The following is a 14,072-nucleotide window of genomic DNA, read 5'->3' on the forward strand; positions in this document are numbered from 1 at the left end:
CCGACCGCGGCCAACACTGTTTTGCAAGACGGGCTTTGCGGTTTTTTGTGCTTCCGTGTAGTTTGTGTTGGAGTCTTGTCTGAACAGTGTAGCCATACGCGAGCGCGCGCATGGGACACCGACCCGGGTGATTTATACGTGTAAGAAGTTACAAACAGTCCCTTTAACCCACAGCACAGTGTTATGTTATTGTGGCCATTGCATGTTTTTTTCTTGGGCACTTTATGTGTCATGGGATTAGATTATGGCTTTCTATAGAAAAGGAAATTCAATCATTACATGGTTTAATTTTGTGGTTTATATATGATTTTTTTATCTTCTTCCTTTAAACACTGCAGTTTAAAATTTACAGAATAATAAGTCCCAGTTTAACTGCATGTTAATTAACTCACAGCAGCTCATGAATCACATTCCAGTCTAAATGAATGCTCCTCACATCTGTCATTTACGTGGCTGGAAAAAATGTCAAAACTGAAATTGATGTCAACATCTGCACAAACAGCTGTAAAATAACAGTTTCTATGCTAAAAAACTTTATGTTAAAATGGCGACCTATTTTTCCTAGTGCGGCAGAATACTGTTTTTCCCTCCTCGCCATCTTGATGTTCGATCTCGCACCAGGGCGGAAGCAACATCTTCAGCGGAGGCAGCAGCGGGTGTGGTTCGGACTTCTACGGGTGGTTCACCTAGCAGCCTCTTTTTCTTCCTATTTCCAGCCAAGAGAAAGGACAACATTTACCCTGACAAGAACCACGGAGGAGCCTGCTCGACTCTGGTAAAAGATAGTATAGTTTACTACGGCTATTATACGACGGATTTAATGTCTGCTTCACCAAAAGAAAATCATCTTTTTGGCTTAGAGAGGGAGGAGGGCTCCGGTGGGGTTTTGTGTGATTCGGCTGGTTGGATCTACTTTTCATACGTCCTGGTTAGCTAAAGCTAAGCTAACCTTGAATTAAACATGTTTAGAGGGTTCGTTTGAAAGTCACGACTCAAACAACGAGCTGATTTATAACTATAATTACTTCATATACTGGCTCCATCTTAGAATAAGTCTTAACAATGAAAGCATTGTGAGTGAAGCCCTTAAAACTGTGTTTGTTTATGTTAGCTAGTTAGCTTAGCTTCAAGGTATAGCTTAGCCAACCTGGTGGCTACATGCTACCTTGCTGTTTTGGTGCAACCTGCACAGTTTGTTGCATCTGAGTTTCTTCTCCAGGAATAAAACAAAAACGTGCTTGGGGGATTGAAAGGAAGGAGGAATTTGATGTTTACATACAGGCCTACTTTAATTTATGATCAGTACCTGGGAGCATCAGGCATAGGTGCACATCTTTGATCTTTGCTTATTTCTGTTTGCTTAAACAGTAGATTTTTTGGGGGTAATTGACTCAAGATAATTAATTAAAAAACACATTTTTATGCTTAATTTAAATTTATTTTATTTGTTTTTAATAAATGTAAATATGTAATAATAAATCCCCAAATAGCCCATGAATTAAGGAATAATCCCACAACATTAATCATATTTAACATTCATTATTATTAGTTTTTTTTTTAAAATTTTAATGTTTTTCATATATAACATTCATTAGTAGTTATTCTTTTAAATTTTAATTTCTTTTTTAATATATGTAATAATAAATCCCCAAATAGCCCATGAAATAAGGAATAATCCCACAACATTAATCATATTTAACATTCATTATTATTAGTTATTTTTTTAAAATTTTAATGTTTTTCATATATAACATTCATTAGTAGTTATTCTTTTAAATTTTAATTTCTTTTTTTAATATATGTAAATATGTAATAATAAATCCCCAAATAGCCCATGAATTAAGGAATAATCCCACAACATTATTCATATTTAACATTCATTATTATTAGTTATTCTTTTAAATTTAAATTTCTTTTTTAATATATATATATATATATATATATATATATATGTAATAATAAATCCCCAAATAGCCCATAAAATAAGGTATAATCCCACAACATTATTCATATTTAATATTCATTATTATTAGTTATTCTTTTAAATTGTATTTGTTTTAATATATATAAATATGTAATAATAAATCCCCAAATATTGTTTATTTGTTTTGCACAATTTAAGACTATACAACATAACAAAAAATAGATGAATAATATACAGTGCAGGAAGAGGCAAAAAACCCACTGGGTTTATCTGAAGCCTCCACCTAGAGACAAGATTAATATAAAGAAATAATAAATTACATAATAGTGATAACAAACAATTAAGACAATATATATATATAATAACAACAACACACTAAATATATAAAAAATAGCCAATGAAATAAGGAATAATCCCACAACATTATTCATATTTAACATACATTATTATCAGTTATTAATTATTAGTTATAAATTAAAAATAAAGTTTTATGTATAATTATGTAATAATAAATCCCAAAATAGCCCATGAAATAAGGAATAATCCCACAACATTATTTATATATATTTAACATTCATTATTATTAGTTATTCTCAGACGGATATCACTGTTTGTTGTATGTAGAGGTGTGTGTCTACAGTAGATATAAGATAATGAATGTTATATAGGGCTGACCCAAATGCTTCCACTGTGGCCATGGTATTCAACCTCCAAATGTGTATGCTTAATTTTTAATTTTTTAATTTTTTATATATATATAAATATGTAATAATAAATCCCCAAATAGCCCATGAAATAAGGAATAATCACACAACATTATTCGTATTTAACATTCATTATTATTAGTTATTCTTTAAAAAAAAATAAAAAAAATATGTAGTAATAAATCCCCAAATAGCCCATGAAATAAGGAATAATCCCACAACATTATTCATAATTACATTCATTATTATTAGTTATTCTTTTAAATTTAATTTTTAAAATATGTAATAAAAAATCCCCAACTAGCCCATGAAATAAGGAATAATCCCACAACATTATTCATATTTAACATTAATTATTATTAGTTATTCTCAGACGGATATCACTGTTTGTTGTATGTCGAAAAATTTCATGAAAAAAAGTCATAAAATAGTATGTCGAAATATTTAGAGAAAAAAAGTCATAAAATAGTATGTCGAAGAATTTTATGAAAAAAGTCATGAAATAAGGAATAATCCCACAACATTATTCATATTTAACATTAATTATTATTAGTTATTCTCAGAGGGATATCACTGTTTGTTTGTTGTATGTAGAGGTGTGTGTGTGTGTCTACAGAAGTTACAAGATAATGAATGTTATATAGGGCTGACCCAAATGCTTTGAAATGCATGGTATTCAACCTCCAAATTTGTATGCTTAATTTTTAATTTTTAAAATCTTTATATATATATATATATAGTTACATGCTAGCCTGCTGTTTGGTACAACCTGTACAGTTAAATGGTGTTTTTTAGTTTAGTAGCTCCTGGTTTAGAGCCACCAGGAGAGGAGGAGTCATGGAAGTGATTGTGCTGGTTGGAGGGGGTAGTCTTCTCTCATTGGAAACCCAAGCTGCGAGGTCGGAACTTGGCCGTGGTAGTAGGGGGAGGGGGAGAGAAATATGCCTTTGATGTTTCCTTGCCGCTGAATGGTGAATTGTGTTCGTGCTGGCCCTGGAAATACCCACCGCTTTGCTTCTCTCTCGGCTGGAGGTGGAGGCTCGGCATTTCCCCTCCTAAGCAAGCCAAACAAGCGTCTGAATCACACACAGGGATCTTTTGCTGCACAGGTAGTAACGTTAGCGCAGCAGAAGCTTTTTATTATTGAGACCACGTAGGAGAAACTGCATAACGATTAGGTTTGGCAAACACAAGAACTCAAGGTTGTAGTGCAAGTTGTGCTTATTTTCTTTCCTCCTTGTGTAACGTTACTTGGTTTCCTTTTCTTTCTTTAACGCAGACATATCTGCTGTGCGGGCTGAGGGCAGGCAAGAACAATGGCTACCCAGTGTAAGTATGAGAAACTTTTTATTAAAAGTATGTTTGTTTATTTACACTGCCTTTTCATGTTTGATCTTTTCTGTACGTAATAGTTTACATAAGAGTTTCTCTGTACATATATGTCTATGTTAGATACTATATATGCCTTGAGGCAGTGTGGAAATAGAAGAAAATGGGAGCTAGGTGAGCACATGTTGTCACAGTATCCCAAGTTATTATAATTCGTCTTTTGTTGCATCTGAGTTTTTTTATCCAGGAAAAAAAAACGTGTTTGAGGATTGAAAGAGGAATTTGATGTTTACATAGGCCCTACTTCAATTTATGATCAGTACCTGGGGGCATCAGGCATAGGTGCACAATCTTTTTCTTTGCTTATTTCTGTTTGCTTAAACAGTAGATTTTTTGAGGGTGAGTGACTCAAGATAATTAATTAAAAAACAAATTTTTATGCTTAATTTAATTTTTTTGTATTTGTTTTTAATAAATGTAAATATGTAATAATAAATCCCCAAATAGCCCATGAATTAAGGAATAATCCCACAACATTATTCATATTTAACATTCATTATTATTAGTTATTCTTTTAAATTTAAATTTCTTTTTAATTTTTTTTGGTGATTGACTCAAGATAACGAATGTTGACCCAAATGCTTCGACCTCCAAATGTGTATGCTTCATTTTTAAGTTTTAAATAAAAATGTTTTTATGTATGTAATAATGTGTAAATCCCTAAATAGCCCATGAAATAAGGAATAATCCCACAACATTATTCATATTTAACATTAATTATTAATAGTTATTCTCAGACGGATATCACTGTTTGTTGTATGTAGAGGTGCGTGTATCTACAGGCACTGAAACGCTGCTCCGCAAAGCTTTGAATATCTTCAAATATTTCTCATCGAAGCACAAAAAATGTTTTTTTGGACGGCCCTAGGATGTTATGATATCACTTATAAGATAACTGAAAACTTTAAGATCACTCTTAAAAAGTATTCTTGGCTTAAAGCAAGAAACTAAGTTAAAGGGACCAGTGTGTAACAATTAGGGGGATCTATTGGCAGAAATGGAATATAATATTGATAAGTATGTTTTCTTTAGTGTATAATCACCTGAAAATAAGTTTTTGCGTCGGCCACCGTAGCTCTCCAACACGCTTGGCACACGAGAGAAGCTTCAGTGGTTGTAATCTCCTCACCTCACTGCTAGATATCGCCAGATCATACATACCGTTCCTTAAATCGAAGGGAAGTGGGTGAAGTAAAGATTACTCTTCTCCTGATCTGTCATTGCTCATGTTTCCCCTTGTTTCCCCTTTTTCCCCCTTTTATGTAGCTGATCTGATGGAGTTGGACATGGCAATGGGGGACAGCAAAGCTGCAGTGAGCCAGTGGCAGCAGCAGTCCTACCTGGATTCAGGCATTCAGTCTGGAGTCACCACCTCAGCACCATCTCTGAGCGGCAAGGGAAACCCTGATGCTGAGGAGGATGATCCAACTCTCTATGACTGGGAGTTCAACCCGCCCTTCACTCCTGAGCCTACAGGTATACGAGATACTGACATATATATCACTATATTTACAACATCGGGATAGTTACTATGGCATAAATTGTATAAATATCGGATGAAAATTTCTATAATCTCATGATATTAATCTTCATATCGCAATACTTTCAGACATTGAGGGGTATGCCATGACCCGGGCCCAGCGTGTGCGTGCCGCCATGTTTCCCGAGACCTTGGAGGAGGGCATCCAGATCCCCCCTACCCAGCTGGATGCTGCCCACCCCACAGCAGTGCAGCGCCTGGCAGAGCCCTCTCAGATGCTGAAGCACGCTGTGGTCAACCTCATTAACTATCAAGATGATGCTGAGCTGGCCACTCGCGCCATCCCCGAGCTTACCAAACTGCTCAATGATGAGGACCAGGTACGTGTACTTATGAGTGAACTATCACATGAGCACACTCAAACGGCGAAATGGTGCCTGCTGAGTAACCTATGGTATCATGTAAGTTATTAGTAACGCAGTTTACATCCCTAACAAACCTTGTCTCTGTCCTAGGTTGTCGTGAATAAAGCAGCTGTAATGGTGCATCAGTTGTCAAAGAAGGAGGCATCGCGCCACGCTCTGATGCGCTCTCCACAAATGGTTTCAGCCGTCGTTCGTGCCATGCAGAACACTGGTGATGTGGAGACAGCTCGCTGCTCTGCTGGCACCTTGCACAACCTTTCCCACCATCGTGAGGGGCTCCTTGCAATCTTCAAGTCTGGAGGCATTCCTGCCCTGGTCAAAATGCTGGGGTAAGAAACTGGAGGAATTGTGGCGCTCTTCACTGCATATGTGCAGAATCAGTGTCCTCATATCCATGTCCGGCGTTAAAGTTTTCGGAACAGGTTTGATTTTCTGTTTTTTTTTTTTCGCATCCGTCAAAAGGCAAAAGAGGGTAGTTTGACGACTCAGAGCCACTGCTGGTGCTCCTCCCAGCACAAAGCACTTTACGATAAAGAAATAAAGGAATACCAAGCTGTTCTGATTCACCTGCCAGTTAAAGGTGTGGCAGGTGATTGCAAAACAGCTTGGAATCTGGGATGATTGCAAAACAAAGGATGTTCGAAAGATCAGACATTAGTGATCTAGGCAGCTTAACGATTGCTTCTTGCAAATGTCATTCATTCATTAGCCCCGTTTTGGACTAGCGCTATCCATTGCACCCATGTAATTCATTCATTTTGTCTTGTATTGCAAAATTTTGCAACAAGTAGAATAATAAAACGCATCGGACAGCCAGTACGAGCTTTCTGTTCGGAATGTTTTTTGATGGATTTAAAAAAACACATGAAAAATACAAACATACTGAATAGACTGTCCTCCGGAGCGAGTAGCGTTATCGTCTCCGACCGGGGCTGCGGTGTCTCCCCTGTTCTTTCTGACCGCGGTCGACAGGCTGAAGCAGGAAAACACAGTGTCAGCATCGATTCATGGAGAGCCCTTCGTCTGGTCAGCTAACATTACTGCCAAGCAGATGAAATATAGAGTGATATTGTGGTTTTAGCGGACGTGTGTAGCCTCACTGTTTTGAGCGATGCTCTATCATGTCTATCTAGAGCAAGCACAAGCGCGAGCAACAGGACGCTGACTTTTGTTAACTTAACAGCCACAGGTGTCGCTGTTAACAAGCATGTTCTGATTCTTACATAGAGTCCTTCTTAAATAACCAACTCCAACAATCATCACCAACCAGCTATATTCCCTAAAGAACAGAATACTACACAGTGCGACGCATTTGAAACTGTTAAAATGTCTTCCTTCCTTCCTTCCTTCCTTTACTCTTTGTAATCTCCATGAAAAGCCAAAACACACAGCCACAACAGTTAGCTTGCTGACAAGTTGCGACCTGTTGGATGTCACATGTGTGCGTTTGAATTTGCACCTGGAATCATATTACCACACTTCAAGCTCAGGATGAAAAAGTTGCATGAGAGTGATTGATGAATTAAAGGTGATCACCAAAGAGATTTGAATGCTGGTAGCAATTTGGATTATCGACATGCCGTGAGTGAAACATGGTAATCTGTTTAATTATACTGATGGTTTACATTATAAAGTCACTTTATAGTTTCCATCAAGTGTGCGGTGATTTGAGTTTCTTTGTGCTTTGAATACTCTTTGTTCCTTGAATGTTGTATTCTTTGCGCAGATGTACTGCAAACTGTGTTGTACCGTTTGAAGTGCTCCAAAGTAACAAAAATGTGGTTTTGCCACTAGCCGCAGCAGGGGGACTAAAGATGTAATTTCAAGCTAATTTTCTTGCAATACTTTATGTAAAATATGAGTTTATCCTGACAACACTGCTGCTCCCACATCCACAGATGACTGTGATCAATTGAACCAGTTGTTTCCAACACTTGCAATTCCCAAAAATATGATATATAAAAGTGACAATTGTGTGTATTTGTAGCCGAAACGCTAGTTTTAAAAGATCTTTTGGACTGTTGTCTGATTTTATTTTTTGTTTGGATATTTTTCCAGCTCTCCAGTGGACAGTGTGTTATTCTACGCCATCACCACGCTCCACAACCTGTTGTTGCATCAGGAAGGGGCGAAGATGGCGGTGCGCCTGGCTGGAGGACTGCAGAAGATGGTGGCCCTGTTGTCTAACACCAATGTCAAATTCCTGGCAATCACTACTGACTGCCTGCAGATCCTTGCATATGGCAACCAGGAAAGCAAGGTATTGGAAGATGAACATTTATGCATGCATGCATTTATTCATTCATTCTATCCTGGTTTAAAAGCCACTGGCATGTCTGCCGATGCCAATTGACTGGCAGCAGTTTGCAGTATGTATAAACATAAACCTTTTATTTTTAGCTGATCATTCTGGCCAGCGGTGGTCCCCAGGCCCTGGTCAACATCATGAGGACCTTCACATATGAGAAACTGCTGTGGACCACAAGCAGAGTGCTCAAGGTGCTCTCTGTTTGCTCAAGCAACAAGCCTGCCATCGTAGAGGCCGGTACGTACAGAAATGGAATAGAAACACAATACAATGAAAAATACAGAAATGTTCTGGTCTACATTTTCTTGTATTGGTTTGATACTCCGGGGAAAATCCTCTGATGTAATGAATTTATTTGTTGTACTTTGGCTTGTGTGTGTGTGTGTGTGTGTGTAGGAGGCATGCAGGCCTTGGGGCTTCACCTGACCGACCCCAGCCAGCGTCTGGTCCAGAACTGCCTCTGGACTCTGAGGAATCTTTCAGATGCTGCGACCAAACAGGTAAAACACACTCAGTGGTCACAAATGCTAGTTTCTTATGAGCCTCCAGGTTGCTTAGTAAACAGTGTTAAATATCCATAGCATGTTACCAAAAAATACCAATACATCGGATACTGATGTCTCGATAATGACGGCTACATACGTACAGGAGCCTCCACTTGTGTTTGGACAGTTTAACTCCTTATACACTCATAGAATTCCATTTAATATAAAGTATTAGATTAAACAAAAGGCTAAATTATTTAAGATGTATCATTCCTCTCCCCTCATGTGTTTTCTTTTATCTCTTCCAACCTGTTCGTCCTCTGCTCTCTCCAGGAGGGAATGGAGGGTCTCCTGGGGACCCTGGTCCAGCTGCTGGGCAGTGATGACATCAATGTAGTGACATGTGCTGCTGGCATCCTCTCCAACCTGACCTGCAACAACTATAGTAACAAACTCATGGTCTGCCAGGTATGTATTATACACACACAACCTTTGAACATAACTTTGCATCTCTGCGGAGTGTAGATTGTTTATTCTGCTTTGAATTCTCTTTCTATGGTCTTATGTTTGTATTAACATGTATTCCACTGATTGATCCTGTCACATGTTAGGTTGGAGGCATTGAAGCTCTGGTGCGAACGGTGCTCAGGGCTGGCGACAGAGAGGATATCACAGAGCCGGCCGTCTGCGCCCTGCGTCACCTGACCTCCCGCCACCAGGATGCTGAGATGGCCCAGAATGCTGTGCGCCTTCATTACGGCCTGCCTGTGGTGGTCAAACTACTGCACCCTCCGTCCCACTGGCCACTAATCAAGGTCATTAGCCATCTCTGTTTCTCCGCACCCACACTTTTCTCCCATACTGTTGGATCAACCTTGCATATTGTGACATCATTGATCAACAGGATTTAATTCCAGCTAACTAAAATATCTTTAATATCCCCCTATCTAGGCCACAGTTGGTCTGATCCGCAACCTGGCTCTTTGCCCAGCCAACCACAGTGCTCTGCGGGAGCAGGGGGCCATCCCCCGACTGGTCCAACTGCTCGTCAGGGCTCACCAGGACACCCAGAGGCGCACCAGCATGGGAGGCAACCAGCAGCAGTTTGTGGTGTGTAACCAAGCCAACTAGGGCTGCAAATAACTATTATTTGACAACTAATCGATAAATCGTTGCAGCTCAGATGCTAATAATCCTTCAAGCTTTCTTTATTAGAACATTTAGAAGTTTTTATGTATTTGAATTTCCCTTTTTCCCAACTCAAACACACAGGAGGGTGTGCGTATGGAGGAAATAGTGGAAGGCTGCACAGGAGCTCTGCACATCCTGGCCCGGGATGTCCACAACAGAATTGTCATCAGAGGGCTCAACACCATTCCACTCTTTGTCCAGGTAAAACTTTAACCTCTATCTTACTACAGACAAACAGTGACTGTCCCACAGCCATGTACATCTCTTTGTTTAAAACCATTAGTTAATTGGTTTAGTGTTGAATTCCAAATCTGTTAATCAGCAACTTTGACTCTCTCTCCCCATCGCTCTTATTCATTTTCTACTACCTGCATGTTACCAACTCTCTTTTGTCTTTATCAAACATCTTCTCTGTCTCTCTGCTATCCACTGTCTCCAGTTGCTGTATTCTCCAGTGGAGAATATCCAGCGCGTTGCAGCCGGTGTGCTGTGTGAACTGGCTCAGGACAAGGAAGCTGCCGAGGCAATCGAAGCTGAAGGAGCCACTGCACCCCTCACTGAGCTGCTGCACTCCCGTAATGAGGGCGTTGGTGAGTATACGTGCACAAACACAGGCTATGCACACATTTCTGATTATCGGTGTACACTATGTGACTTGTTTCTATGCATTGTGTCCTGTAGCAACCTATGCTGCAGCTGTCCTGTTCCGCATGTCTGAGGACAAGCCCCAGGACTACAAGAAACGTCTGTCAGTGGAGCTGACCAGCTCTTTGTTCAGAACTGAGCCTATGGCCTGGAACGAGGTACGCACAAACATATAAGCTATGGTCAGGTACAACATAGATTTCTTAGCAGGAGTATGTAGTGCCTTCACACTGAAAAGGTGACCAAATATAAAACATATACTTAACAATGTCAGTATTTTAAAATACATACTGTTAACAATTAGTAATGTACTACAGAATTGGGACAAAGACGTCCACTGCTCTACGTAGGCTGACTCACATCAGGCTTTACTCATCACTCTTTTGCCTTTTATAGACTGGAGACCTGGGACTGGATATGGGAGCTCAGGGAGACCCTCTGGCCTACAGGCAGGATGGTGAGTGCCTGTGTAACCTCTGATGAAATCCCCACTCTGTTTCTCGACTCATATTTCATCATCCTTTGGTTTATGTAATTTGATCTTTAAAAGATTTATTTTGTGGTTTCTATTGATAGAAAAATTGAGTGTAACCGTATTGAATGTTATGCAAGTTGAAGACACAATATTGTATTTCTGCAGAGCGGCCTTTGTCTCCTTTCAGTTGAGAATTATTACGAGTTCATAAAAAAAACAAATATTGCACGGAAACTTAATTATATGTCACCCTTCGTCTTCAGTCCGATATAGACGACTCCGGCGACCGCTTTGTTTGTTCTGCCATCTAATGGTGCCGCCATTACTGCTGTGGCAAGTCATAGTGACTGTACTGTCAGTCACAACAGTATTAACTGGTGACTTTCAGCCGAATGCGTCCGTGGTTGCTCGTAGTAACTTAGTTGTAGTTTCTTAGCATTTATTCACCGACAAATAAACTGTACACACACTGCTACACCTACCTTCACAGCTATAACGCCACCAACAACCTCACACGCACCGCCAACACACACACACACACGGCCTGTCGAACACTCGCTAAAGTTTCGCAGACTGTACGTGTGTGGCGGCGTTGGCGAGCACGAAGCCTCCGGCAATGCTAGAGCTGCTAACTTAGCACAAATACACACACTGTTTGTCGGCCACTCGCTAAAGTTAAATGCAAGCAGACAAAGTATCATTACGCCGGGCAGACACACAGCTGACAACCTGCTAAACTAAACTAAACTAAATGTGCGGTGGAGACTTTTACTGGGAAAATGGTTGCATGTCCGCGACACTACAAGCAAAACCGTGGTTGCTAAGTTAACGCTCCCGGACAGGTAAACTGGGGACTCAGTTGTCTGTTGTGCTCATACACTGTAGCTGGTGCACCGCTCCATGCGAGGCATAAATGTTGTCGTTTAACAGTTAGTGATCGGTTAACGAGGGTTGGTTATCGGTTAAGAACATTTTTCCAAACTAGCATCCCTACTAAGCAGTGTTAACTTGGCTGACGTTACTTGTTTCACCATGTTAGGCTAACGTCAGGCAGCTGAGAACTGCTCAGCTTCTCACCCAATCTCCCAGACATTGTTGTCAAAAGTAACGTTACAAAGAAAGTAAAATAAAATTTGAAAATCGTACACTTCTTAGGACAGCTGGCATTCAAATTCACACATATTGAAGGGATATGCCACCACAGTAATGGTGGCTTGTTTACTTCACCGGATTTGTTTCGTATATCATTTGTTATCACCAAGCAAACAGCTGATCGCATGCATTTGTTTACAATAAAACAAAATATATCATAGTGTCTGTGCGATTGGAATCTTTTGCACCAATTTAATGTTGTTGTTTTTTTTGCCTCTCTAGATGGAGCCTACCGGGCCTACCCAGCAGCCTACGGCCAGGACTCTCTGTTGGACCCCATGATGGAAGGTGCTGACTATCATGCTGACACTCTGCCCGACCTGGGCCACCACACTGATCCGTTGCCAGACCTTGGCCACTCCCAAGACCTGATGGACAGCAACCAGCTGGCCTGGTTCGACACGGACCTGTAGGATTGGTAAGACAAGACTTCCACAGAAAACCTAACTTTCACATTCAAAGCAATATTTGGTATAAATAGCAACACACTGATTTGAAAACTGTGTCCTGTGCTCTTTTGCAGTTGTATTCTGCTAGAACCTGCATTGTGATTGGCCTGTATTGTCTGAAGCAGCATTATGATTGGCCTGTAGAGTGGTTGAGGGTAAAGAGAGGAATAAGAAGTCTTGGAAAGTGCCTGACACAAGAAAACAAAGAAGATGGTTGCCATGGGAACGTTTAAGCAAGTTGAAGCGGGGGGATAAAGAAGGGGTTAAAGTATCAAAGAGATGTGGGAGCAGGTTACCTGTATGGATGAGTGCACATGAGGTGGATCTTAAAAGTTTGAAACACATATGTTTTAGCCTTGCCTGTATTCTTATCAGTTTTTTTGTTTCTATTTTTCTTATTCTATTTTTTTATTTCTTTTTGTATTACTCATTCTCTGTTATGGTACTGACCCAGCTTGCCTTCGCACTAGCCATCTTCATTTTCTCTTCAATGCTAATCATTTGTAATTTTCTTTTTTTTTTTTAAAACGTATATTACATGTAGTGTTAAGTTATAGTGATATTATACAATGTTCCTTTGGTTTATGGCCGAATGTGTAGAACACTAATAATCAGTTGAATTGTACTCTGACTTAAAGTGTAACATTGTGTAGTTTTTTTTTATAATCTCAAAAATGGAGAATTATGCATTCTTAATATGTGCTTGTTTAAGCATAAAATATGTCAGTGTCACAAATGTTCTAAAGAGGGAGATGGGTGAAATTGAGGGAGGGTCGGGGATAAATCTAGAGACAAGTGTTTTATATCCAGTATCGCTGGTAGGTTAACAACTATTTTGTATGCTATCATTGGATGTCTGATAGAAAAGTCTTTAACGCTATCGTTGGTGGTCTAATAAAACCCAGTTTTATGTGCTATCAAGGGTAGCTAGGTTGATGAACCAGTTGTAGTCCTGCTGTGCTTATTTTGGAGACGAGGTTATGACACGGCTGAACAATAAAATGGCATTTTATTTCATTTAGTCTCTGTCCTGTGTCTTCTGTCCTTCTCTGTGACGTATGATTGTTTGTTTCTTCTTTGATAGACGGGTCTGTGTTTACGGCGTGTCTAGAAGGTAACCTGTGAGATGGTTACGGTTAGACATTGACCTCGAATGATTAAGGTTAGACTTTGACGTTGAATAGTTAAGGTTAGGATAGGTTGTCGGGCAGGTTTCGCGATTTGCGGGCTACCTTCTAGACACGACCTGTGTTTTTAAGCGTTTACAGTATGAAGGGGAAATTAATGAAATTATGGCATGTGAAATTAACCTTAAATTTATGTCACACTATCTTGACATTAAAGCAGCAGAGGGAAGAAATGCAGCAAATATGATTTAAAAATAAGTTATTTTTATAAAATGGTTGCTATATCCTGACAGTAGTGAATGAGGCAGGAAATCATGC

The 14,072-nt window shown here is 39.5% G+C and overlaps 1 protein-coding gene across 3 annotated transcripts; it reads left to right on the forward strand.

Moving 5' to 3' along the window:
• The first annotated feature begins 602 nt into the window (after positions 1-602).
• On the forward strand, positions 603-13,648 carry LOC119503269 (catenin beta-1-like). 3 transcript variants are annotated; one of them, XM_037794957.1, is made up of 17 exons: positions 603-775; positions 3,908-3,957; positions 5,284-5,493; positions 5,627-5,877; positions 6,013-6,251; positions 7,981-8,182; positions 8,323-8,467; positions 8,627-8,730; positions 9,049-9,183; positions 9,327-9,530; positions 9,667-9,825; positions 9,988-10,107; positions 10,346-10,496; positions 10,588-10,709; positions 10,948-11,008; positions 12,401-12,596; positions 12,702-13,648. In XM_037794957.1, the coding sequence occupies exons 2-16, from the start codon at positions 3,945-3,947 to the stop codon at positions 12,589-12,591; spliced, it is 2,307 nt and encodes a 768-aa protein (XP_037650885.1). In that variant the 5' UTR covers positions 603-775; positions 3,908-3,944; the 3' UTR covers positions 12,592-12,596; positions 12,702-13,648. The 3 variants fall into 3 exon arrangements, with proteins under 3 accessions (XP_037650885.1, XP_037650887.1, XP_037650886.1); XM_037794959.1 differs by lacking the exon at positions 603-775 and adding an exon at positions 3,546-3,737; XM_037794958.1 differs by lacking the exon at positions 603-775 and adding an exon at positions 3,557-3,806.
• The last annotated feature ends 424 nt before the right edge of the window (positions 13,649-14,072 follow it).

This window comes from Sebastes umbrosus, chromosome 15 (assembly GCF_015220745.1).
Source record: "Sebastes umbrosus isolate fSebUmb1 chromosome 15, fSebUmb1.pri, whole genome shotgun sequence".
Classification (NCBI taxonomy): domain Eukaryota; kingdom Metazoa; phylum Chordata; class Actinopteri; order Perciformes; family Sebastidae; genus Sebastes; species Sebastes umbrosus.